Source organism: Tauraco erythrolophus, chromosome 1 (genome assembly GCF_009769465.1).
Source record: "Tauraco erythrolophus isolate bTauEry1 chromosome 1, bTauEry1.pri, whole genome shotgun sequence".
In the NCBI taxonomy this organism is placed as follows: Eukaryota; Metazoa; Chordata; class Aves; order Musophagiformes; family Musophagidae; genus Tauraco; species Tauraco erythrolophus.
This window is the reverse complement of record NC_141465.1, coordinates 63,138,194-63,164,971: the sequence shown is the minus strand read 5'-3', so window position 1 is coordinate 63,164,971 and position 26,778 is coordinate 63,138,194. Positions and strand designations below refer to the sequence as shown.

Below are 26,778 nucleotides of genomic sequence, written 5' to 3'. Positions count from 1 at the left end.
CAGTTGCTATGCCACACTCAAGACAGAGTCTGGGAAGTGGGAAATGTCAACTTTTAAGATGATGTTCAGCTTTCTTGTTACATGCATTCTTTATGTAATGGATTTGAATTACGTACTGTTCTGAGGCCTTCAGCTCTTCTTAGAAAGTCTGCTTGACTGGGCACAGTTGCTTGCTTATTCTTAATGAAGAGTTGTTAACAGAGGAAAGAGCACAATGAGGGGGCAAGTAATGTCTACGTGAATCATTAAAAATGTGTGTACAATGAGCAGGATTAGATAGCACACGGCATATTTTTATTTATGTAACGCCATGCTTGCCTAAAGAGGTAGGCTCCACTCCCTACAGGAGCTGAAAGTATGTTGACAAGTCACACAGCAAGGGATGACAGGGGACAACCGGTGGCTGTGGGGAAGCTGTGGGTTGCAACAGGCAGCATGGAAGGTGTTCCTTCAGGCACAGCCTGAACTCGTTTTAAGCAGTCTGCGTTAATTTACTGTATGTTACAGTTACAATCATGCTACACTTGGTGACAGACGGGACATTTTTGAGTCAGAAAGCAGCGGGTGAGGTTACTGTTTGATGGCTGGTAAGCGGAAAGGATTTGAGTGAGTGAGACTGTGGAGCACAGAGGATGCTCTGGCCACAGGGGTCGACCACGGTGTTATGCTGAGGAGTTAGCAGAGGAACGCGGCAATGCCACAAGCCTTCCCAGCTGGTCACATCACAAGGGAAGCAAAATCAGGGGTGGAAGGGTAACTGGTAGGTGAGGTCTCACATACAAGGAGTTTCAGAAATGCCATCGAGGTCAGAGGAGTAAAGGGGAAGCTTCCAGCACTTGGCAGCTAACCAAAACAGTTGAGATTTTCAATTGACATTAATTTCAGTGCAATTAGTCTTGATGTTCTCTGCTCCGCATGAGAAGAGAATCATGGCCATGATGGGAAAGAAAAGAACACCACAATAATAATACACATGCAAGAAATGTAAAAAAAAAAACAAAAACCTTGTGTGTTAAAACATATTAAAAACATAAAACATACTGCCTATGTTGCTATCATTATGTATTACTGTTTGAAATTTAATTCACTCAGTGCCGTTCACACTGTTTGTTTACTTTTTCTATTGATCTCGGTTTGCATGATGAATTTAGCCTACAGGATTTCACTTCCAAGTTTCCACGTGTTTGTGAGCTGCCACTTGTGAGCACTGCAGTCCACCTCGCGCTTTACGGAATGACCTACGGTCAGCTCCAGCGCTGATGTAAAGGGGATCTACCCCTGGTGATGTAGTCCATAAAGACAGCCTGAGCCTCCCCTGCTGTACGTACCATTTCAAGGGTGATTGAAACACTTCTGCAAATCACTGCATAAGCTGGGACTCGGGCAAGGAAGCAGGGACATGCTGCAATGTGGGTTGCAAAATCTCCCCTTAAAATAAGAAGAGTAAGGCAGCACAGGTCGTGGCTTAAAAAGGTCAGTGAAAATATGCTGCCCTTCACTCCTTCACACATCAGTAATATATTTGTTGAGAATGTCACCTGCTTTGCAGGCTTGACCTTCAGCCACCCTGAGCTTTACCCCAGCTGACAGAAAAGGCTGGTTTTACGTGTCCATTAACACCAGGCCAAGCCTGGCATCGCAACTAGCCTGTTTTTTTTTTATTTTCATCTTCTTTTGCTCTAGTTAGACAGGGGGTGCCACAAGCCTTTCTGAGCCGGGACACATCCTTCTCCATCCCACTGGGGGAGGTGAGGAGACAGACCTGGCAGGAGCCCGCTCCCGCGGGTCCCTCCAGGCTGAAGATGTGCCACATCCACAGGGTCGGGGGACTTCTGGCAGTAGGAGGCAGCACCACCTTGGCTGTGCAAGGGAAGAGAAGCAGCTCTGGAGTGGCTCAGGATTTTCAGATGACTCGCCGAAAGCTGCGTCCAAATGTATGGGTTTTCAAACTTTTCCCTTGGAGTGTGCCTAGGCTGCAGCCAAAGCTGTGACTGCATCTTGTGCAGGGTTACTAACCCTAAATTAAACCGAGCTAACTCAGGAACGAATAACATACAGCCACAAAACCAAACCAGGAGCCTGCACAAATACTCGAGCCTGTGTGCTGCTCTGGGCTGCCAGCACTACCGGCATGTCGGGGTGCCACTAGTCAGCTGCGTGCTGGGTTGGGTTGGTCCCCAAGAGCAGGGATCTCCCAGTGTGGGATCGTCCCACGGGTATTCGCACTGGCGCTGTCACACCAATAGCCCCCGTCTTTTCATCACGGATTTTGCACGTTTCTTCTCCCCGTCCGCGATGACATGGCACTTCTCTGGCAGCTACTCATTGCTTAGCTGAAAATCCCGATATTCTGGAAAGTATTTAACCTCTCGTAATGTGATTCAGCAACTGCAAGTCAGGAGAGCCTGCCTCCCCTGGCCAGCCAGATATCACAGCCAGTGCTTCACGCAGGCTGGACAGTGCCAGGCGTCTCCCTCCCTCTGGGTCGCAGGCACTGACGACTGCTACTTTTATTTTTAACCGGAGATCACGATTTTTACAGGCTCCGTGCAATGCAGAGACCTTTAACCTGCTGCGCCGGTCTAGGCCGACCTGGATGTAGACGGGGCCCGCAGGAGCTGTGACTTGCACAGGTGCAGCTTACCGCACGTCTGAGGAGAAATCGGTGCCAAAACGCACTAACTAATCGGTGCCCCGCACCCCGCACGTGAACTGCCGCGGGTCCCGCGGGCAGAGAGGGCCCACGCTGGCACCTCGGGCTGCCGGCTTCCCGCGCCGTAGGGCTACGGCCACGGCCACAATAAACCTCTCCCGATTTCTCCCCAGTGTTGTCTCCATCCCGGTGCTCAGGCCAGGCCGGCCCCACGGGGCTGAGGGGCAGCGAGCACGCGTGGAGGAGGAGGAGAAGGAGGAAGAGGAGGAGGAGGAGGAGGAGGAGGAAGGGGGCGGGGGGCGAAGACCTCAACCCAACTTCGGCCGGACAAACCTCTCAGGGTGCAAGTTCCCACCAACTAACTCCCCCCGCGCGCCGGGCTGGGCCCGCCCCCCTTCCGCGCGCCGGGCGGGCGCTGCGCGGGCGCGGGCGCGGGCGCAGCGTGCGCGGGGCGGGCGCCGCCTCGGCCGCGCTCGCGGCGCGCAGAGGGGCGGGAGGAGGCGCGGGGGAGCGGGGCGGGAGCGGAGCGCAGCGGCGGCGGCGGCCGAGCCCAGCCGAGCCGCGCCGCTTGCAAACGAGCGGCGGCACGGGTTTTTTTTTGGAGGGTTTGCTTTTTTTTTCCCCCAGGGGGAAGCGAGGGGAAGGTGGTGGCGGGGGGTCCGTCCCCGCCCGCGCGCGTGCGGAGAGGGGCCGGCGGCGGCGGCGGCGCCGGGGGCTGCTCCGCGCTCTCCTCCGCGCCCTCGCCCTCGCCCTGCCCGCGGTGCAGTTAAGATGCGCCCCGGACGCCGTGTGGTTGCAGCGCGGCGGCGCTGACATCGCTCACCATGGACAGCTTCGACTTAGCTCTCCTTCAGGAGTGGGACCTGGACTCTCTGTGGTGAGTGGTGCCTCTGCCTCCTCCCGGGAGCGGGGAGCAGCAACCGGCGGGGGGTGGGGGCAGGATCTGCGGGGGGTGGTGTAACGGGGGAGTGCTATAACGGGGTGTGTGCAATAACTGAGCGGGGTGCGGTAACTGGGGGATGTGCAATAATTGGGGGGGTGTGCTCTTACCTGGAGGGGTGCAATAAATTAGGGGTGCAGTAATAGTGGGAGTGCACTAAAGGAGGTGCAGTGGCTCGGGAGTGCAATAACTGGGGCAGCGGGTGCATTAGCAAGAGAGGGTGCAGTACCCCGGGAGGTGTCTCCCTCGCCACTTGCTCTCCCAGCATTGCTGGCCCAGGAGGGGCAGAGGGAAGGGTGCCCCCTCGCCTGGCTGCCAGGATGGGTCCGGCAGCTGAATGTGGTGTTTGGCTGGAGGGATCTCCTGCACCACCACCCCCCACCCCCCCCCAATAATCCCCGGTGCTCACCCGCCACTGTCTCCCCGGGCTGCACCCCCGGCGCTCACCTCTCATCCCTCCTGCACTTCCCTTTCACTCCCCCCCCCGCCTTCCTGCAACTCCCCTCCGGCCGCCTTTATTGCCCCCTCTCCCTCGAGGACCCTGTGCTCCGCTCTCTCCTGCTCCTTCCCCCCCGCCCCATTCCATGCCCTTGACCTCCCCCTGCGCACCCCCGTCCCTGCCCGCCCCGGCGGCGGTGCGGGGCTGCCAGGGAGGAGGGGAAACAATTTCTAGAAATGTCATTAGCGGCTGGAGGTGGGAAGCGCTGCCCTCCCCTTCCCCCCCCCCGCACCACCCTCCCCAAGCCGCTGCCTCTGCCAAGTCCCGGAGTTTGCTGCGGGAGACACGCTGCCCCCGGGCGGCCGCCGCTCCCCGCCGCCGACCCGCCACGGCTCGGCCCCGGGTCGGCGGACCGCCGTCGGGGCCAGCTGGGATCAGCGCTCCGTGGCGATCACCCGCCGGGGCCACCCGGTGTGCGGGGAGGCGCCCCCGGGCAGCGTCGGGACCCCCGGGGCGACGCCGCGGTGGCAGCCCGGCGTGGGACGGCATCCCGGCGGATCCCCCCCCCCACTCCCGCGGTGGGAGGCGGGTGGGACGCCGCGGGCCCCGCCGCCCCCAGCCGCGGGCAGGCGGTGTGTGCCGTCCCCAGCGGGCTGCGCTCCCCGCCGGGCTGGGTGCGCTCAGCCGCGGCGCGGCGCGGTGCGGCGGTCAGGGGGGGCAGCGCTGGCAGTTTGTGTCCGGCCGGCTCTAGGTGGGTAGTTTGGGGAGCTGAGATTATTTTTTTTTTTTCCTGAGATCGGTTAACGGTATGTGGGCTTTTTTTTTTTTTTTTTTTTTTAGCGCGTTAGGTGATCTGTATCTTCTGTCAGTAGGGTGCGCGTTCGACAGCACCCGCTTATCTCTCCGGTGGCAGGTGTAACAAAATAAGGCGGACCGGCGAGTCCCGTTAGTTGAGCTGCTTCTCACAAAAGACCTCAAGATGATGAGAACAGCTTGCAGTGCATAATGCGGCTGCTTATAAATGCCTACATTGATAACATCCAGCCTAATAAAACTTTTATATTGCTATGGGAACTTTAAAGAGCACGTATAATGCAAAATTAGTTACTACCCCATAAAAGTTTTTAATTACAGTGTTTCTGCCTGTGACACAAGTTAAGGTTATGTCCTCGTTTCAATTATAAATACCAATATTCAGTTTATACCCAAACCATAACATTTATCTCTGGCCTGATTTTTAAGTTTTCAGTCCATATGCATGGTTTTACAATTAAATTGCATGGTTTTTCTATTAAACAAGAGTGATAGAATTAATACTTTGACACATTTGAATGCTTTTCCCTTTCTCCTTGAATGAAGACAAACTTTGGGGGAATTTTCTTTTTCCAGCAAAAGCGTGCTGTTCATTAGTCTGTTCTGCAAGCTGACTATTGGAGCTAATATTGAATTTGAAAAGCTAACAGCGTAACTCTGGAAGGCTGGGGTTTTAGTCTGTGTCTGGCAGTTGCTCCTTTTCATAACCTTTTCAGCATGCTTGTTGGCTATTGTGGAGCCAGTTTCAAATGACTGTGGTCGCCATAAAGCTCCTGTATGGGTCCAAAAAGACACCAACCATTTTCCAGCTAAACGACCTGCTTAAAAATGCCTGTATTTGCATTACAAGTGATCTTGTGATTTCCTAGATCTTTTTGTTTGTTTTCCTCAGTAGTTGTTGCAGTTCAGAAGGTAGGTTCAACAGAAGGCCTTCAAGTAGCATGTTGAAAGCCATTGCTTAGTGGGAGGCCTGCATTTGATGCTTAAACTCTGACCGCTGTGTAGGGGTTGAACCCACAAATGTCCAGATCATTGCCTAGTGAGGGGCTCACACCTACTTTAAGCGGAGCTCATGGGGGTAAAGGGGGCTTTGCAGGTGTTTGCTGTAGTGTGTTTGCCTCCTTTTGAGGCACTAGGTTTCACTGACCGGCTTTGGCTTGGAGCATCTGAGATCATGGGAAGTTTATTATCAAGCAGCTGTTTTGGCAAATGGTTCAGAAGAGTCATTTGGAAAAGTCATATGAGCAGTATTAAATAAAAACTTACTTTTGGCTTACCGAAAGCTTCCGAAGTCCGTTGTGAAGGCTGGTGGTGCCTCGGCTGTGGCAAAGGGCCTTGGGTCGGTCTCCCGTGGCAGGCAGGGTGTGTGTCTCACGCTGCCCTCCCGCTGTCCTGCCCGCTCACCCGTGGGCAGGTTATGGACATTCTTAAAAAACATGATTTGGATATTGTACTAAACTGACCAAAACAAAGCTGGCATGTTAATTTTAAGCTCCGAAGGCTTGTCAGGATGCCTTCAAAGGAGTGCAATTGTTGCCAAAAAGGGAAATAAAATATACCACGTAGATAGGAAGTACTTCATGGCAAAGAGCAACACTTAAGAGACTTAATTTTCTCTGCAGCGAGAATGAATGTTGTCCTTTATTCTTTTGAATGTAGTCATAATGGCAATTTGTGCACTTAATTTATGACTGCAAATCCACTTTTTGCAGTATTTGGTGAACGTTTTCCTTAAAAGTGCAGTAATTAAATATTAACGTGCAGTTCTAAAGTGCTTTTTTTTTTTAATTTGGTACGTTCTTGGAAAATCAAAAGGACTTTCCAAATGAACAGCAGCATGCTAATCAACTCTCATTGATTGTAACTTTTATACTATTAATGAATTTGCTCTCCAATTAATACGTGCTATGTGTTTTACTTTGCTGTAGCGTAGAAACTGTAATAATGTATCGTGTCATGGCTGTAAGACAGTATTTAACTAGTAAACTGCAATGGGAGACTATTGTAAGCTGTTTTCTACTAAACAGTAGTTTTTCCAGGTTGTGTTGATGCCAGTAACACTTCTGCTTCCCAGAACACGACTATAATTCAAATAGTGAAAGCTGAGTACAAACTCAAATAGAAATTTTAAGAAAACATACCAATCTGTGGCATAAACAAAGCTCGTGCCCATTTGGTAAGCTTTTTCTGGAAGGTTTTGGGATGATCAGCCCAACCTCAATTTAGGGGTCGTTAGCGCTGACTAACAGTTATCCCAAACACACAGCACTAACGACTTTGAACCACAGCCCCATTCCCTGTTTTTCTTTCTCCATGCGTTTATTTGTATGCTATATGTGTTTTGTTTGTCCAAACGGAAGGAAGTGGATTCTCCAATGCCTTATAGCTTTGTATTTGCTTACACCAGACAAAAAGAGATGGAAGATCTCGGTTAGTCGTGGTTTATATGCCTCTTGTACAGCAGAAAACATACTACACATGACGGAAAGTGGCAACTGAGCAGACCGATGGACATCACTGGAGTGCCAGGACTAGTTCTGCATTACAGATGTTCCTGTTGTTATTTGCCTTATTTGACAAATCTAGATCAAAATTCAGCCAGGTCCTTAACAGTGTGCTAAGGTTTAAGTGCAGTGATAACCTTAGTGAAGACTGCTTGGTAAAGGCTCTTCTCACAGAAGCCTGTGGCTTATGTAAGATACATGCACAGGCTGAGTATTTTCCTGTTTGTTAAAAACAATTAGGAAATGTATTAAAGCACTTACTGTGTTGTACCAAACAAGAAAATAATTTTGAGTGTAAGATGTTTGTTAGCCACAAACAAAACAGTGTTTGTTTGGGTAAAAGAAGCCAAGTATGTAATTGGTTTATTTGGTACTTATCCGATACTTCTGGATATTTTGAGTTCGCATCGGTTTTGTAGGGATTGGATAGTCATGTAAAAAACATATAGCCTTATAGCTTCCAAGTTGAGATCAATATCAAATGCCACAGTGTAAGGTGGCCCAGTGCATTTTACAGACCCCGTATTGAATTATTAGTTCATTTGCTATCTTTGGGTCTGTTCCTGCTCCATTTGAAGTCAATGAGAGTTTTGTTTGGAAGTTGCTATTAACAAAAAGTGGCCAGACATCCAGCAGTCTTATAAATGAACCTTTTGTAACTTCTTGATCCCAGGTTGTGTAGCTTTTAGTCACTATGTTTTATATTTGTGTAAGTCAAGATTTTTTTCTCGTGTTGCGCAGTGTTTACTGGATACAGTTTTAGAAAGCTGATTCTACAAATGCTTCTTCAGTCGAAATAGAATATCAAGGTGTTTATTTTCAGATAACAGTAAGCAGCTACTTTGAGGGGAGAGAGGTCACTCCAGCCATTCCCTCAGTAGGGTAAGAGGCTGGACCAGCTTACCCTTTTTACGGAAAATACACAACAATAATACTTCCCTCTCACAAAAAATTAAGTTAATGTCTTCTTTTATCTCCTGTCTCAATACAACTTTACTCCAGCTTGTGTCTTGGACTTTGTCCCTTACTTCTTTCCTTTTAGCTCTTGGCCTCTTTCTACCAGTAATGCTTGAAATTCTGTTTGTTTCCTTCTTAATTCTATCTTTGTGGTGTTTCCCATTCTGCCTTCCTCCCAGTGTCAACTCACAGTCACCACCTTCCCCTCATTGAAATCCCATCTAAAAATTTGGTCTTTCTGTGATGATTATAAGTTGTGAGCAAACAATAACACGAGTAATAGCTATAGACTGATCCTTCTCCTACTTTCACAGCATGTTCTCTTTTCCTGATGCCTGTTTTTCAGGCTGGAAGCCCTTTGGGTCAGGAATTACTTTTATTATTGGAGTTTTTTTTCTTACAGCACTGAACAAATTGTATGTGCTAAACATTATAAATAATAAGAAGAGCAAGCTTTTCACGGTCATAATACTTTATAAATATCAGCTGAATAATAATATTTAAAAAATACGTCTGTCATGCCATGTGAGTGCTCATCTGCTGGATGTAATGTACCATGTCCTCCTCATTTGGTTTAAGTCTCCACCAAGCCCAGAGGTTTTGACAGTTTATATCAGATGAGGATCTGACCTATCATCTCTGATTTGCGGTACTCAGTCACTTTTTTTTAAAGAATAATTCTTTTTTTAAACTTCTGCTTTGTTTTTGTCTGATAAATGAAATTTCGATACACCAGTAGGACAGTGAATGTGCTTTAATCTCTTTCCCCGAGGACTGTTTGAGCACCCATGCCCAATTGTGTGATGCAGCAGGAGAACAGCCCTTTGGGCTTTCCTCCTGATGCTCAGACTTGTAGATTTGTGCTTCTCTGGGGATGTTTTCCATCAGAAGTTAAGGCAGAAACCATACTAGGTTATTGGAGAAGGATTCTGAAAAGGGCAAGAGTGCGTGTGGTGTTTCCCCTTCTATGTGAATATTTAGAGGAAAATACCAGGTTTCTTAAAACTAGCAGAAGAGAAATATGGGCCATTAAGTTAAAAAAAAAAGACACAGAAAAAATAGTGGCTGTGGGAGCCTTTTCATCCATATATTAGCAATAACATCATACTCAACTCCACAATTCTGTCATTCGAGAAAGCAACTGTTTAATTGCAAGGTTTTTACCTCATATAACAAATTAAGCCATTTGCATCATCTTTATGACTAGGAAACAACAAAGCATGGATAAAAAGAGTTCCAGCAATTATTCACAGCGTATGTTCAGAGATACCTTAAAGTCTGATTATAACTTTATTAACAATAGAAATAATAAAGTAAAATCGGTACAAATGAAGAAAAAACTGGTATTACATACAGCTAGAAAACAGTGAGGTTAGATTCTGTGTGAGATGGCGTCTCAGCTAACAGACTGATCAAGTTGTAGCTTTGAAGTGACATCCTCACAAAACGAGACTTCAAAAAGATGGTGTTTTCTAGGAAACCCCTGTAAAGTTTCTTTGTATACGGGCTGGTTAGCTGTAAGGCTAATTCCAGTGGAAAACCTCAAGTTCTTTGTGAAAAACTGAAAGTGAGAAAAGGGAAAACAGTAACCGAGCTTCCTTGGTTTTGAACAGAACTATCTCTTTGTGAACCCCATCCTGCTGAGGAATGGGAATTACCATTGCAGTGTTGCTGCCGGGGGCTGGATTTGCTGGCTGGCTGCTGCCAGGGAGCCCGCCGGTCCCTGCTCTGGCCGAACCCACCGTGTTTGCGTCGTTACCAGTAGGGCTACCCACTGGTCTTCTGTCTTAAAATCAATGTTAAGGCAGAAGTTATGCTTGCTGGTGCTGCCTGAGGCCCCAGGAGATCGAAAATGGATGCTTGTAGCTTCATACTCAGGTAATAGTCTATATGAATTCTGAATAATTTGTGAATAACTAGAAATTTATATTTAGGAGAAAAAGTGAATGAACTGTAGCCACAGTTAAACGAACATGATGGCAATTACTAATATTCTGTGCTAAGCGTTTTCTATGTCTTTTTAAAGATAAAAATGTGTAACTTGTGTTCCTCTCTTACAGCTTGGTATTTCAGCTTTCCTGATACCTTAAGCAAACAAAAAGTAGTGTTAGTGACTTAAGTTGACTGTGTTTTATCCTCTTAGGAAGAGTTTAACCTGCATGCATGTACCAAGGACCTGGTTACAGATGTGTCTTGGGAAATATGACAGTAGGAATGCAATTTAAACTTATCCTTAGAGATCCTTTATGTATTTTTTTTAAAAATAAATTAGTTCCAATGCAGCTGTGGTGGTCTCAGCAGTCAGGAAGCACTTAAAATTATGCAGAAGGGACCAGAAATCTTTGCTAAGAAACTTTTCGTTGCTATGTTTTGTTTCTCAATAAAGACGATCTACAACTGTAAGTACTTAAAACTAAAATAAAGAGGGTTGTATCTGACAAAGCCATACAACTTCTTAATGTAACCCAGTCTTTCTGTGTGGTTATCTTCACATGTTTTGGACCAAAGAAAGAGTCCTTTGTGGCTCAGCCTGGTTTGACTGAATGGCAGGAGTGGACAAACAGAGGATGAAATTGGTGTCTTCTTACACTGAGTATATTTCGCTTGCTTGGAGCTGTGATCACTTCTTATTGTGTGTATCGCTTTTGGAATCCATTAGGGAGAAACTGGTGACCTTCCTAGTCCATGTATTGCCGTGATGGTGCAGTCTAGGTGCCAGGGTGTTATGATGATGTACGGTGGTATGAAAAAATGCAAATACAACAGACAAATGGATCAGGAGGAAAAAACATTGGCAAAGTACATGTTTGCAGGGTTCAGACTGAGAAGCGATCCCAGCAGTGGTCTCTCCTACCAACCACCTCCCTGCTTCTATCCTTGCCTTCTTTGCTTTGGTCACTGTGAAGGTTTTGGGGAGCCTGTTCTGATGAACGGGTGTTGGTAGATATCCCAAACTTCCTCTGTGGGGGTTTAGCTTTTGTTCCGATGTTACTAAGTGTTGTCTACCTCCTACCGATGCACCAAGAGAGAGTTGATTCTTTCTGTCATTGACTGCTTCTGATTGACCGCGAGGGTTCATCTCTCGAGTCTGTCGATTTTTGGAGGGAATGACATAATTTTAATGCTTTGTGCTCCTTTGTCTTAGAACAGCAAGTGCAGTAGATGGTTGAACCTCAGTCCAGAAGAAATGAACAGTTTGTTGACAGAGACACTCTGGAGAAGATAATTATATTGATATGCATCCAGTAGAAGTCACTTTTTCACGTTTTTTGTTTCTGATGTAGTCAGGGAGGGAACCTGTCATGTCATCAACTGTTTTTAAAGGACAAAGTAACAATAAAAGCTAAGCGTGCATTTCTTCATTTGTGTTTGGCAGGGAGAGTGTAACATTTTCTGCAGGATGATGACCTTGAGTTAACTAAATGTCACCAGTTTAAAGAGTAAATTAATGTTACAATGTGCTTTGTTTGTGGTTAGGCCTGAAGACTGTCAAGAATTTCTGAGCACAAAAGGTGATTGTGTGATAGTCTGTTTACTCAGGCTCCCTGCAAGAAAACCACTGTGATCCCAACTGGTCTGAATTCGTATCACCATGTTGCCCTGCGTGTTTGGGTGTACCAGCGCGCTTGCAGCTACCTTGTGGAGCTCTACCCCTTTCACTGCCTAGATAGGTCCAAAAGGGCCGCAGGTTCATATGTTTCTCCTTGAGTCAGACCACTGCGCTCTCAAATAAAAGAAGCTTTTTCTGAGGAGGAGTGAATCCCTTCAAAACCCAGTCATGCTCTGTCATAAAAGTGGCAAGGGTTTAGGATTTTTTTTTTTTTTTTTATCATTGCCACTAGCTATGAAAATCTGTTCCAAACCCATAGCACTGGTAGCAAAAATGTGCGTATTTCCCATATATGCAGCTTAATGTATCCCTGGCCATTTAGTGCAGTTGATTCTGCAGCATCTGAGGTAAAATGGCGTTGAGATGACCTCAACAAAGGAAAGCAAAGGTAAATGCTATTGCTGCAGGACCTGTACTGGCTTTTGTAGATCCAAGCAAAGTATCTCTCTACGACACTCTTCGAGGCTTTGCGCTGCATAAGAACTTCCTAGCTTGGAAGCGTGGCTGCGTGAACGTGATTACGTACTATGTGGTGGAAATGCAACTCTTTTTTTTGTGTTGTTCTTAGAAGTATATAAGTAGCAATATCTTGAACTAATTACAGCTGATGTAAAGCACATTTAAGGAAACGCATTAGCAGAGAATTAGAACTAGAGCAGATTAGCTATTCTTTAATGGCCTTGACTGTAGATCTTTTGATGCCTTGGTAGCTTTTCTAACACTCGTTGCTCATCTGTCTTGACTAAATGACTGAGAAGCTTCTTTCAAGTCACTGTCTGCTTGTAATGTGAAAAAATCGCTGTTTTCAGCTGAAAACATGATTATCTGGAAAGGTAAACTCTACTGAGTTCTATACTGTATTTGTTGTTGAGATTTAAAGTGTTATTTTACTGCTCAATGTGACTGTATAATAGAAAGACCAATCTCTAATATGCTTCCTTGGAGCTATTAATTATTTACTTTCTTGAAATACACATCATAGACAATTCTACATGACTTCCCTTCTTACAGACTTTTCTCATCTCTCTCTTTATTTTTGTATGCTTTGCAAATGCCTGTAAATTCATTTTCACCGAAAGGGGAAATAAGTAATTTAGACTATTGCAGCTGTTTCATAATTAATTACTTTCAATTTAAAACAATCAAGTAGTGCCCGTCCATTGTTCTGTGTGCTTTTCTGAGGCATTAAGATTCACAATATCAAAATAAGTTCCAGATGGAAGCGCATACTTTATAGTCTGAGAAAAAAATTCTGGTTTTGTCAAAAACCTGAGAAGTCCTGCCCTGATTGAAATAGAAAGTATTACACTAAAGTACATTTTTCAAGTTTTGAGTCATTACTTTAAGAATTACTTAAAATTACCAATTTGAAATGTTATATAGAGCATTAACTTATAAATAGAACTATAGAGTCAGAGAAACAGTGATGTAGGACTATTTATTCATTTGTTTCCTCAAATACTCCTGGCATCTGTTAAAATATAACAAGGTTTAGCACATTTTCCCTTTTTTGGCACTGTGTTTTCTATGATAAAGAGGAATATTTGCAATGATATATCATCTCTTTGCTAATAATCAATAAATAACGTGTTCTCCTGGGAAAAAAAAATTACGATAAAATGAAATGAAAAATATTGAGCAGAAAGAAAGATGATAAAAATGGTACACTAAGAAAACCTATATGTTCCTGTACTTTAGTAAATATTAGGGTTTGTGGGAGAACTTTTAACGTGACAGTTTGCAATAAGAATAAAAAGTCTTTTCTGAATATGAAAGACACTTATGTAAGAGATTTATATTATGTAAATGTTACCGTTATTGGCGATAGCCCATTATAAAGGAACACTTTATATTCAGAAGAGCGTTTGCAAATAGTGGGATAGATGCAGCAGTCTCTAGTCCTGACTTGGACAACTTTCTCTTTGAAGTCAATGGAAGTTTTGCCTGAATAAAGGTGGAAGGAATTAGCCCATTCATTATTATCTGAATTACATCAAGAGCTGACTGCTAAACAATAAAATCATGATTCATAACATAACAGCTTCACTTAATTCTTTTGTAGTCTTAATATATCTCATTATATGGTACTTCTGTTCTTTCCTCTCTGTGCAGTATTCAAATTAATAACAACCACCTTTACATAACTGATGGTTAGACATGTTTTGCTGCCTTAGCAAGATCAAAAGATTTTATATACCCTTTTTGGATAGATACCAAGAATGGGGTGATCAATCTCTTCTGTAACCGTTAAGCACAGTGTAAATATCTCAGGGTACCCAATTAGACACAAGCGGTTTGCCAGATGCTGAGAGGATCACCAGTTGTCAAGAGCTTCCCAAGTCCGTGGGACAGTCCAGAATTTATTAGGGATTAGTAGTGGCCCGACTTGTCACTCCACTGATTTGTGCTCGTTCAGCTGTGCCCTGCCATGAGCAGCCGGCGTGATATGTGGAGATAAGGTTCAAGAGGCAGATACTTTGCTTCCCTCCAGGCACTTTTGGGTGGGAAAGAGGCAGGGATGGACACTGGTGCTGCAGTTCCTCTCCTGCGATGGCTGGAGAGGAATGGGTCTTGGAGTGGGGGAGATAGGTAGCAAAATTAGAAGGGCTTAAGAGAAGGAGACTGAAGAGCACAGTCCAAGAAAAGGGACCCCCAAAAAGGCTTCAATACGAAACTGGAGTTAACCCCTCACCAGGAAGCCATCTGCTGCCTTCGGGCTTTAAAAATTCTTTTTATCTAGAGATGTAATTGAAACAAGATGTGTAACAGCTGCAAGATGTCAAGTTTGTCCAAGTAACTAGAAAAATGACTTCTGTGACACACTCGCACACAGCAAAGTAACTTATAGCTAAAAAAAAAAAAAAGGAATAAACTATCATGTGGGATAAAAAGAGGAAGGAAAATAGTCAAATAATGAAAGTTGCAGTTAATTCTGGAGCATGGATGATTTGAAATTAAACTGCAGTGAAGGTTCCCCAGAAGAGGAAACAGCCTGACGCTTTACCCCAGTAGAAACAACAGTGAAACTCCTCATGTTCCCATCATAACCAGCATTTCATTGATGTACTGGAATGGCTAGCGTTCTGCACCGGCTCCAGGAGAGGGAGGCAGCTGTGTTATTTTGACCTTCTGCCTGTTGCTGTTGTTACTCGTGTGTTACCATTGGGCTTTGCATCTGTAGGTAGGGACATAGATTTGCTGTGCTTGGTGCTGTTCAGGCATGGGACAAAGAGCCAGTTGAAACTGGACTGAAAACTTTGTGGACAAAGTGAAAGGCGGAGGAAAATGATTGATATAGGCATAACTGGTCAGAAAGAAAAGATAGAGAATTTTAATCATCCAAATAAACAGTAGTCACAGGAAACTGCCAGCCTGACAGTGCTGCCAAATGCATGAGTGTGAGCATGAGGAAAAAACCCAGAACTTTCTTTGCAAGAACCTCAAAAAGAACAATGAAGTGGTTTTGTGCATGTTTATGAGGACTCCTCCCAAGCTTGAGTGACACCACAGGGATACCCTGAAGGTGTTAGTTGGAAACTTGGAGAGTGAATTGCCCTAATGGGCCAAGAGAAGACTAGAGTCAGCCTTTTCGTAATAGCTTTTGGTAATGACTTTTCATAATGATGAGGATAGGCCACAAAGGGCCTTCACGGTGAGGAAAGTGGGAACCAGTGAAGAGCTGTAAAGAAAAGGGGCTCATAGACAAAGCATCCTGCCTAGGAAATGCTGCTTGCTGCAGCATCCCAGCTGGAGCTGGCTGTCGGCTACAGAGTCTGATTGTGCAGAATGGTGTATGTGTAGCAGCATAAAAATGCCCTTGCCCAAATCTCTTAGTAGATGGGTAAGCTAAGTCTCAGTCATTGTATGTAGTTTAGAGCTACCATAATCCCAACGTGTTCTGCAGGTTTTCTGGTGTAGGATGGTGTATCTCAGTGCCAGGGAGTCACTGGTGGGAGGGTTGGAGCCTGAGATCGCACGAGATCAAAGGCGACGAGTGCACTTGAGCAACCTCCACGACCTGACGCAGAATGCCGCCTCCATGCACACGATACTGGAACCTGCAGAATTACCTAAAACAACTGCTATGGAGTCAGGTTGAAGGTAATAAGTTCAGCTGCAGGAACGTCGGGGAAGCCGGGCGCTTGTGCGGTGGAGACAGAAGGCATTGTTCTGGGGGCAGAAAGCCACAGGTTGGGTGAATGAAGGGAGAAGGGATGGTAACTGAAGAAGGGCCTCCAGGGTGTGGGAGCACTTCCTGGGGCCATACCTGGAGATGCAGGTAACCTCTCTTTTGCCTGGGAGCCCTTCCGCAATGAGTGAGGAGAGAGATTCCTCGGGGCTCAGTGTACTGAAACGCTGGTAACTGTTGGGTATTCTTCAGGGCACTCCAGCACCTCATCAGAATATGTGTGGCATCAATGGGAGCTAATTAAATATACTTATTAGAGTGCTGCTATGGAGTACTATTCCAGTACTGTGGCTTCAGATCAGAACGAGTCTGGGAGCCCACACCTGGATGCCAGTCAAATGTACCCTAATTCCCACTTTCAGAAATGACTTGGAAACGTACTTTTCATTGAAAGCCTTAAAGAAGCGAAATTCTGATTTTTTGAACAAATACGTAACTCAAGTGTTTTCCTTTCCTCAACTCATATTCACATGCAAAACCAGCTAATAAAATTTCAGTGGTGCTTATACTGTAATTTGGTTGGCGGAAGAAAAATAATCTGTTAAAGTTGAAGTCACCGTAGCTGGTAAGGTGCTAATGTATCTGCTGTGTGGTAGAGAAACAGACTAGCTCTATTGAAATGCTCCTAGTTCACCCTTACCCACTCACAGTTCCCTCTCGAGGACTGGAAAGTGCAAACAAGTTTTCTCACAATGCACTCTAAGAATATGCTAAAGTAGCTGTGTTTACTTTACCCCAGACGTCTGCCTCTGCCTGCAGACGAGTACAGAACCAAAGTGAATCCAGAAGTTGGAGTATGGTTCCCATATTTCCTCCTAGGAAGTCTCAGGAGAGAGGGCGATAGTGTGCGCCCACAGATGTCCCGTGTACATGCAGTAAATCCAACATGCTCTGAACATGCTGCTGGCCTCGCTGCACCTGGTAATAAACCATGACAATAAATCAGTTGATCTGCACATGCATAATAAATTTGATGCACCTGAATGCAGGCATACAGGATGGACATGCTGTGCACAAACTGGCTGTTTTCCAGGTCTTCTGGATGTCAGGCTTCCACTGTGACTGGCTTGCCTGGGAGTCCTGGCAAAACTGCTGACTTTCTCTTTTCATGTCAACATTTTCAGGGCATGCCCAGGGGGACCAGGAGGTATGGGAGACTAAAGCTTGAGCATCATTTTTCAGTGTGCCTGTAGCCATTCAAGCCACGATACCACCCTGAAAATATAAACAACCCCACACCCATAAAGGTGTCCTTTCTGTCAACTTACACATTTTTCGCAAATTATACCTCAAATTCTTACAAGTTCAAATATATTCTCCAGTTTCTTTGCAGGAAGGTTTTGTTTGTGTTAGGTGAATGCTCTTATCACTTCAGGGCATCAGCATCCTGAGCACCCTCTCAGTTTGCACCAAAGGCTGATTTTTGTAGGAGAGCTTTAACTTAAGAGCTGTGAATGTGCAAGGACCTTCCTGAGGGCAATGGAAGTCAAGGTCAAGATGTCTCAGGTAGAGAGAGATCAGATCCTGATAGTCCCATGCTGTGATTGTGTATTCTTCTCCCACCTCTGAGGATGTTCAAAAGTGGTGAACTTCAGGCCGGAGTGGAGATACTGAAAGGGGCCAAGGGTTGCTCTCTGTGCTGCAGGTCAACTGGCTTGGCACAAAGTATCTCCATGTGGTGGAAAACAGAGTGGCCGCATGCAAGTTACCTATTGAAAATGCTTCCTCACCACTTGGCTGTTGGAAATGCTAAGCGTAGGCACAAAGGTTTTGGTGGTTTTTTTTGGTCTGAGTGGGAGCAGGAACAAGCCCTATTGAGAAATGGCAGCAGAGGATCGCAACTCTGACCGGATCAGTGCTTCCTTTGCCCCTACCTCTGAATTCGTTTGAGAGGAAAAAGACCTCAGCCTTGTAAGACTGGGTGACTGATTTTATACAATGAAAACATTTACTTTCTCTGGCAAATGAGCCTTCTTTACTGTCATGATATGGGCTGCATAGAAGTGAAGCTGGGGACTTTACTGGGTGGTAAATCACTGCACTTGTGTTTAAATAAGGAGTATATTCAGAGCAAAGATGCTAGCATGATTTCAATAAACCAGAAAATGTTTGAGATGTTAGTAGACCCTATTGAGTTATAGTCCCGCCTCTCCCTAGGACTTTCTCACAGTGGTTTTCTGTGCCAATTCAGGACCTGCCTTTAAGCTAATTAGCAATTCTGAGCAAAGTTGGAGGGAGTTCATGTTTTTCTTCGGCTGGGCGACATGCTTATCAAGTCAACTACCTCCAGTCTGATACAGCAGGCTGCCAACAGACTTGTCACAATTTATGAAGATGGTTTACAGTAGAGATGGAAAGTACAATGAAAACCACATCCACCAATTAAACACCTACATTTCCTTTTAGAGTCCAAACAATGAATGGCTTTCCTTTTGCAAAAGAGATTTCTCAAATCAAAGCAACTCATATAAAAAATATAAATTAGGAAGGAAGCTTTGAGCGGGTCTTTAATGAGTCTCTGGCACAATGACATAGTGAGGCGTGACACATTCATGAATATGATCTACTTGCAAAGATTCAGCTCTCAGCAATCAAGCAAAAGTAATGCAACCAAATATGGGACATGTTGGGGTCAAGCCTTTAGTACATATGATACCAGTCATTTTCCTGATAGGTAAAGAGTACACCTGATGCTTTTCTTAGTGTGTGATACATGGTTTTAACACCATAAAATTAGCATCAGTCATATTTTTACTCAAGTGAACAAAAACTGACCTTCTTTTAATAACAGCAAGACATAGAAGAGGATCTTGGAAAATAACTGTGGAGTTGTTAAGAAGAAATCAGAGGGGGAGATAGAGCCTGGATATGACACGTTGAGCAGTATTGCAGCTAGAGGGGTAGCAACAGGAGCTTGGGGAGCTATTTTCTCTGAAGAAAATTGCTGGTAGCAAAACATTTCATTCCGAGGACACAGAAGAATGGAACAGACACCTCAGAGAAAGGGTGTCAAAATTAATTTTACATAATTTTACTGACAACACTCAATTACCGTACAGTTGATATGGGCCAGATGCATTGAAAGACATTACAAAAATATACTGGGTGATGATAAAAACAAATGATATTATTATTAGTAACACTGGGATTGTATTTACCTCAAGTGATGCTCTATGATATTTGGCACCAGTTGCACCAAATGTCGTGTCAGTAGGTCTGTAAGCAGTTCCGCTGTGTGTTCATAGGGAACAAAAAACATCAGTGTTCCTCAGCTTTGTCCCGTGTGCTTTTCAGGAGGAAAGACTAGCTATTTTGGGCTCAGCATCATGCGAGTACAGCTATGCTTCTCCTTGACCAAAGCCTATAGGGCTACATGATGCTGTACGTGAAGCTGCGCTTCGGTCTTTGTTAGTTTGGGGATCTCTGCTCTGCTGTGCCATGGGCACACGCCCAAAGCTTCCCGGAGGATGTGGGCCTGATGAACCTCTTTCTGTGGACACCTCACAGGCTTAAAAGAAGAGAGGTGGAACCAGACTTATCGATGAGACTGTATTTTCTAAGCATGACAGAAAGTCAGTAGATTGCTCATTGTACAGTGCTTCATACAGTGATGCATCTAAATCTGAAGTCTGTAATCTAAGGTGTGTGATTACTGAGAAAGTCAGTCAGTTAAGGCAAGAGACATAGTTTTAGTGTTTATGTGGAGTACACAGTAAGGGAGCACAGAAGAATCTTCGGTCTCCAGTGTGAAGAAAAAGCAAGCAGCTCTGGAAGGTCAAAGTACAGCAAGTAATCCACAAAGGATGCTTGTTAGCAGGCTGGAGACATACCTAGGCTGGAGACATACCTAGGTTGGAAGCTGAATGTGGTACTAACGTACTAGCTGTCTATCTATCTGAACCACTAAAAATCACTTTCATTATATCTGTCATTTAATATGTCTAATGATTGCCACATCAGTCAGAAATTCCTCTGAGTTATTCGGAGACTGGATTTTGGTTTTGTTCGTTGAGCCAAGCAGTGCAAGTTTATGCCAGGAGATTAATTTAGCTGGGTGTGTGCCACCAAAGCAGATCCTTACTCCGATTTTTACAGCTCTTAAGCAAGGTGCAACTTAGTGGTTTATGTGCACAGTTTAGGCAGAATCAACACAGCGAAACCCATGATCCAGAAACCCCACACAACCCAACTGGGCACCCAAGATGCCCTTGTTTTCTGACAGAAACAGACATGTCTCCAGCTTTGCTAGTGCACATCCCTAGAGGCACTTTTGGGATTAACAGTCACAGTCGCCCAGTACTTAAGGGCCTGGAGAAGTCCAAGATATGCTGTGGCCACACACTGTCTGTACCACTTGCAGGTCACACATCATACAGCTTTGGGATGACGGCACCCAGGGAGGTGAGGGCTGAAACTCAGGACTCCCCCTTTTCCAGCTCAATGTTTCAGCCACTTTCCTCCTGGTCCCATGATCCCTCCATTCCCAGATCTGTACTGAGGTTGAGCTCCACAAGAGTGGTGGAGGGCTTGTCACCCAGAAAACCCTTTGACCTAATAAGTAGTGCATGTTCCTTGAGACTGAACTTGTGGATGTGAACCCCGTGCTGGGGAAATACTTGGATCTGGGCTTCCCATTTTCTTATGCTGGTGTTTTAACCACTAGGATGTTATTGAAACAGCATGCTTGGCTGTGTCCTTTGGTTTTCTTTTCAAAGAGAGGTGTGTCCCCATTGTCTGACCTAAATACCCAAGAGGGCACATGGATGGAACACTCAGGCCGTGAGTCCTGCTTTCGCGGTGGAGTCTAATCACAGCAAAACCCGTGAGTTCTCGCTGACGTTTTCCTTTGGCAGGCGTAGGGTTTGGCTCCCGATGTAGCCTCTGGGTGTTGAGAAGCTGGTTGTTGGGTGCCAGCTTCTCCCCATCCTCAGTATGGAGAGCTTTGGCACCCAACACAGCACTGTGAGATCCATTTTGGGAGCTGGGTGCCTAACTCTACACCCAGTTGTGCAGCTCATCCCTGTACCCAAGTGTTTTAGAGGAAGCTTTAGATCTTGATGTCATTACAGTTATTAAGTTTAATGTTATCCCACCAGATTAACTGATGCCAGCTGCTTCTCTCTAGCGAGGACTGGTAAACGTTATTTCAGAGGAGACAGAAACATTTGTCCTATCTTTTAGTTTTTCGGAGAAGGCATGTTTGCCTGGAAAATATACCCAGTTTTGTTGTTAATGCCAAGATGGTCTAAAAAGACAGAAGATAATTCTCATCTAATCTAATCTATTTAGAGTATTTCTGGAGAGCCCATTACTAGTGTCTGAGTGACAAATGAAGGTCTGGATTGCACCTGCCAGGTATGTGCCTGGGGAAAAGGCAATGTGCAGTGCATAAGGGTAAAGGCATGCGTGTCCTTATGCTCTCATGCAGGAACTATCCTCTGTTCAGTATTTTCTGGTGAGACATAATAATTCCCAGTAGACAGCAGGTCAGATTTCTAAAAGAATATCAGTAACTATGGACTTGCCTATGTGTGAGCAAGTGAAATACATGAGGATGTAAACTGAGTAGCCTGCTGTACAGTCTGCAGGGTGCTGGCATTGGTATGTGGAAAATTACACACATATGTGCAGTTATTTAACTGAATTTGCTTATATAGATTTAAAATATAGCTAATGTAACACCCATACCAAATTCTAGGCATTTCTTGTAAGAATGAGAAGTACCACTATATGGTAGAACAGTCAAAATTAGCAGCTTCTGTCCAAATTTTGAGGATAGCCTTTATCTGTAATTGGCAACTTCTGTCATACTCCTCAACCTGATGCAGACATGAGCACGATGCACAGATTTCGACGTTAGCAGTAGCAGATGATTTCCTTCCAGAAAGAAGATGGGGACAAATAAGCATCCTGTTCTGTTCCTGTCAGCAGGAACATCTCTATCTGTTCCTGCTGCAGCCACTTGCTCCTTGGGGCCACTCACATCAAACAACACCGAGTAAACCATGAGAGATTTCACACCTAAGACTTCATCTGTTCCTCTGCGACTACCTCTGGGCTGTGGCAGCCAAGTCTCTACCTGGTCCAGCTTTCTACTCCCTCTATCTGTCTTTTGCGTAAGCTCCATTGACCACGAAGGGCTGGGGCCAAGTCTAGACTAGGTTGCACTGATCAGGTGTGGCCATAGGGGAAAAGGAGGATGTGGCGTAAAGCATGGTGTGCTTACAGAAAGGGCTTTATTCAGGGCAAGGAGAAAGACAAAAAGGCTCCCCACGCCCTTCGGGATACTGGCAAGCATCACTTGTCTGACAACGGGAGAAAAACAGGAGAGCGAAGGGGGCTTCAGATTTTACACCTTATCTCTATCCTCCTCAGGCTCCAGAGAGGAGGAGAGGCAGGCTGCCTGCAGGGGGGTGGTCGCCCCTCACGTCCCTCGGCCATTTGGCCCGAGCGAAAAGGAGAGTTTCACGGGGGTGACTGGAGCTGTGGCATGCCTCCCGCCTCCCGCCTCCCGATGTTCGTGTTTTCTCATCAAGGAGGGGCAGGCAGGGAGCTGGGCAGCAGCAGCAGAGCTTTGCGCTGTCGGGGGCTGCTTAGTGCAGAGGTCTTTTTTTGCTGGTTGTGTCTGGCCTCTCCGAGTACAAAGCAGAATAGAGAATCTGGCTGTTGGTGTGTGTCCTCCCTAGACCCCAGCCTGCATGCACGGACGCCGGTTATTTCTGGAACTGGGTACCGTGCAACATGTATACATTAGCAAAATCAAGTCCTTATGCTGTTCAGGAAAATTTGGCTCTGAACTGTAGAGCTAAAAATGCTATCTGTCTGAGCTACTTAGAATACTGCACGGTTTTTGCCAGCTGAATAGAACCGATAGCATTTCTATAAACTGAAAGCTTTTGACAACGGTCTTTGAGTTATGAGTGGCAAGAACCATTCTCTTCATTTGTAACTTCTAACCCATGATGTATAATGTAGCCCTCATTTGAGGATAAGAGGTTAGTATCTTATTGACTTGGCTTTAAATTGCATTTCATTGTATTAAAGAGTATCTGTCTTTTTTTTTTTTTTTTTCCTGCAGAGCGAGATATACTGTAACGTATGAAATATTTGACTTTCACGTAGCTGTAAGGCTAGACTTTGGAAAACATTTGGTTACAAAGCTAAGATGACATTTAGTGAAAACATCCCAGAAAATTATGATTTTACAATTACCTTATTGGTAGTTTGATTTTAATGTAGTTTTGCTGATAGCTACCTTTGTGTTTAAGGATGGTAAATTAATTAGACATACTGCTTCATCTACTCGGGAGGCAGGAGAAGAGCTGAGCTAATAGCTATGGGAGTGCTGTACCAATTTGAGACAGAGGCTAAAATGACATGATAGAGGGAGAGGTTAGTCCTCTCCCAAGGTTGTCACTCCTGGTCACATTTTAATGTGAATTTATTGGACTGAAAGAGGTTAAAGAGGTAATTCTGCACAAGAAGAGAGAAATTTCTAATGTAAAATGGAACTCATCAATAGTCCTGGTGTCTATGGGGAGTTGTCAGATTCCATAATATTAACCATGTAATTAACAGGATATATAAAATGATGTGCTTTCAAATAATTTATATTTCAGATGCCTTTCGATGTGCTAATAATACCTCTCTTTTTTTCCTCCGGTCTCTTGGAATCGCTGCATTCCTTTTTTCCCCCTTGTCTGTATAAAAACCCTTCACATCTATCAGAGAGTTCTAACTAGTGCTCGTTCCCAAGGGTGACTTAATGGACAAAGTACGGATAAATCCACATGACAAATCCACTTTACAATATGGCACAGCTGGCATTCCCTGCTCAAGTTCAGCTCACAAATAAACTTCTACGGAAACTGCATCGATGCAGAGTGCAGGTCAGTGCATATCGCTTCATTGTGTCCTGGAAATGACCTCTCGTAGGGGTGGTGATGATGCACCAAATTTCGCATCTCCCTTTCAGACGAATTGAGGTGTGAGGGGTCATCTGCAGGATACTTCGCAAGAGAGCATGCGCTTGTTTTTGGCATTTTTGTTGCTCTTCAAAACCTCATTTTTCCGCCTTTAGTGATTGGACTTCGAATACTTATAGGGTCTAACTGACAATTGTTAGAACTCAGTTCTGTTATTATTATTATTAATAATAATAATTATTATTATTTTAATATGAGTCATCTAGGTAGGGGAAAAAAGCTTCCCTGAGCAGTGGAATTACCAAAACTAGACCATAGTTTTGTAATGCAGCAGCCCCACTGCGTAAACTCATTGCCAGTGACTGTACCTCCTTGCACTCCTTTCCGTTGACTTGGGGAGGAAACACCAGCAGCTGGGGCAGTTTCAGAGAACGCTCAGCTTGAACCAGTGCTCATGTGCTGATGGACAGCTGGCTGCCATCAGCTGGCATGGGTAAAGGACCGAGTTATTAGCACCGTGTAAACAGCTGCTGATTTTCAGTAGGACTTTTTTGAAACCTCTGTCAGATTTGGTTGAAATCGATTAGCTGTCTCAAAGTAAAAGCCAAGGAAGAGGGAGTAGATGATGGAGAGACATCATGGTCTGACGCTTCGCTTCCCTAGGAAGCCCTGCTGGCCGTGTGGTACATACCAATCTGTGCAACAGACCTGGGTTAAAACAACAACAACAACAAAAATCTTTCTTGTTTCAAAACTGTATTTACTTGGGAGATGGAAGAAAAGTGCAGGTTGAGTATCTGACATGAAGCCCAAAACACATACTCGCAGGAAATTTCCTGATGGAGTAAAAGAGGTCTTTCAGGCAAGGCAGTGGTGGGAGAGGTAGCCGCAGCCTGAGAAGGGCAGTAGCTGCGCCTGTGCTGCACCCAGTGTGGCATCTCGCACCAGAAGAATCATGGTCTCTGGTATAAATGATATAAAACTACAAAAAATTGAAGAGGAAAGGAGGGTGAAACCTGGACCTCTGTCCGAGGCAGCTCCACTTTCCCAGCGCATATTCAGCAGCATGACGAGGGCCAAGCCCAAACCCGTACCTGCAAACCCTGTACGTCTGAATGTATCATACCTGATTTATAAACTGACCAGGCTGCTGGATAGTCCAATGATTACATTTCGCTGTCATTGAAGAGGAAAACGCCTGGTCTAGTTGCAGGATGCTGGCCTAAATGTAGACCCACGTAGGAACATGTATCTGCTTCGTGGCATCAGAAGGGTTTCAGGCAACTTTGCCCTGCTATATATAAGTAGCATAGGGGGAAAAATACCGTTTCCATGCTCACTTACCATAGTAGAAACATTTTTCTCTCACATCCTTAATTCTTATAGCTGATAAACACAATGTAACGGTGTTTTAGACATATTCTAATAGCTGAGGATATGTCTATCAAACATTGTCAAAGAGCGATATTTTATAGTAACTTTTACTGGTAATCAGATATTGGAACATTTCCTCCTCTTATACACCAGCCATACTTGTTGTGAAAATTTACTTGTGCAACCACTTGCAGCAACTGAACAATAAAACATTTCCAGTCACCCTGCAAGTTCATTTTATAATAATTTAAAAATGCCCGTTACAACCAATAACTTTGGTGCTGGAAACCCGTACAGCAGTTGTAAAGTCCTGCCATGTAACTTCTCTTGGAAGGCAGTGGTTTTATCACAGCTATGAACACGCAAGTGACCTATGGCATAAAATTACTGCTTAAAAAAAAAAAAAGATCTATCTCCAGAAAATGCTCAGATATCTACTTAAAACAATTACAACAATGATGATTTCACATCTGTTAGGCAGACAGTTTTAATCTGTAAAAGGTTAAGTATTTGACAGTTACTTGTTCTTACATACAGATTAGCTACTTGAAGGTTTAACCTTTAGATGTACTTAAGCAACTACTCTTTAAAATTTATTGTGTAAAACCACCCAAATAAAAACGGTCTCATCACTTGTAACTAAAGAATACAGAAGGTCAGGGATTTTTTTCCCTCCCTTCTTACCAAATTGCTCAGCTGACTTTGCTTCTTCCTCTGTGCCTGAAAATATTTACGAGCACGCCACTTTAATTTCGACAGGCACTGCTTCGTAATTAGAGGATAAAAGTATCATCCTGCGATTAAATGCGTGGAATTGGTTATTTTGACTCAATAAAGGAGTTTACTGAGTAACATGATTATTCCTGCACATCGAAGTGCCCTGAAAAGGTGGAGAGAGGGAGAGGAAAAGAGGTTGGATGAATCTTCACGTGGCCTTTGCCGCTTCCCCGGGAGTAGAGGCAGGGGAATTATTTATGTAGTCGCAGAAAGATCTCCAGATTTCTGTAGGCTTTTATTAATATTTCGTAAGTATCATAAAACATGAGATGTTTTAAGCCTCTTGCATGGAAATGAATTTAATTAAAAATTGTCATGTGGAATTCAGATGGTTTGGGGCTGTTTTTTTTTCTTTTCAGACTGGCATTTACACAACTACAGCGTGTCAGTGGGAAGGGCTTTCTCATTCACAGAAACACAGCTGCCCAGCCCTCACTTTTTTCTTGAATAGTCATATCAGACTATCTCAGTCTTCCTTTCATGCTTCTCACAGTCATGAACTTCTTGTTCTCCTGAAATGGCTGAAAATTGGATCCCCAAATGGGATCCAAATGGCCTTGGTGGCATTCCAGGGACAGTTTTTATGGAAAAGAACCA

The 26,778-nt window shown here is 44.7% G+C and overlaps 1 protein-coding gene across 1 annotated transcript in view; it reads left to right on the top strand.

The window, feature by feature from the left end:
- The first annotated feature begins 2,552 nt into the window (after window positions 1–2,552).
- The window catches only part of AFF3 (ALF transcription elongation factor 3), a 340,164-nt gene continuing 315,938 nt past the window's right edge, over window positions 2,553–26,778 (top strand). Inside the window, 6 exon segments of the mRNA XM_086615772.1 lie at window positions 2,553–2,598; window positions 2,994–3,135; window positions 3,137–3,198; window positions 3,201–3,307; window positions 3,309–3,365; window positions 3,367–3,530. Coding sequence (XP_086471898.1) covers window positions 2,553–2,598; window positions 2,994–3,135; window positions 3,137–3,198; window positions 3,201–3,307; window positions 3,309–3,365; window positions 3,367–3,530 — 578 coding nt within the window.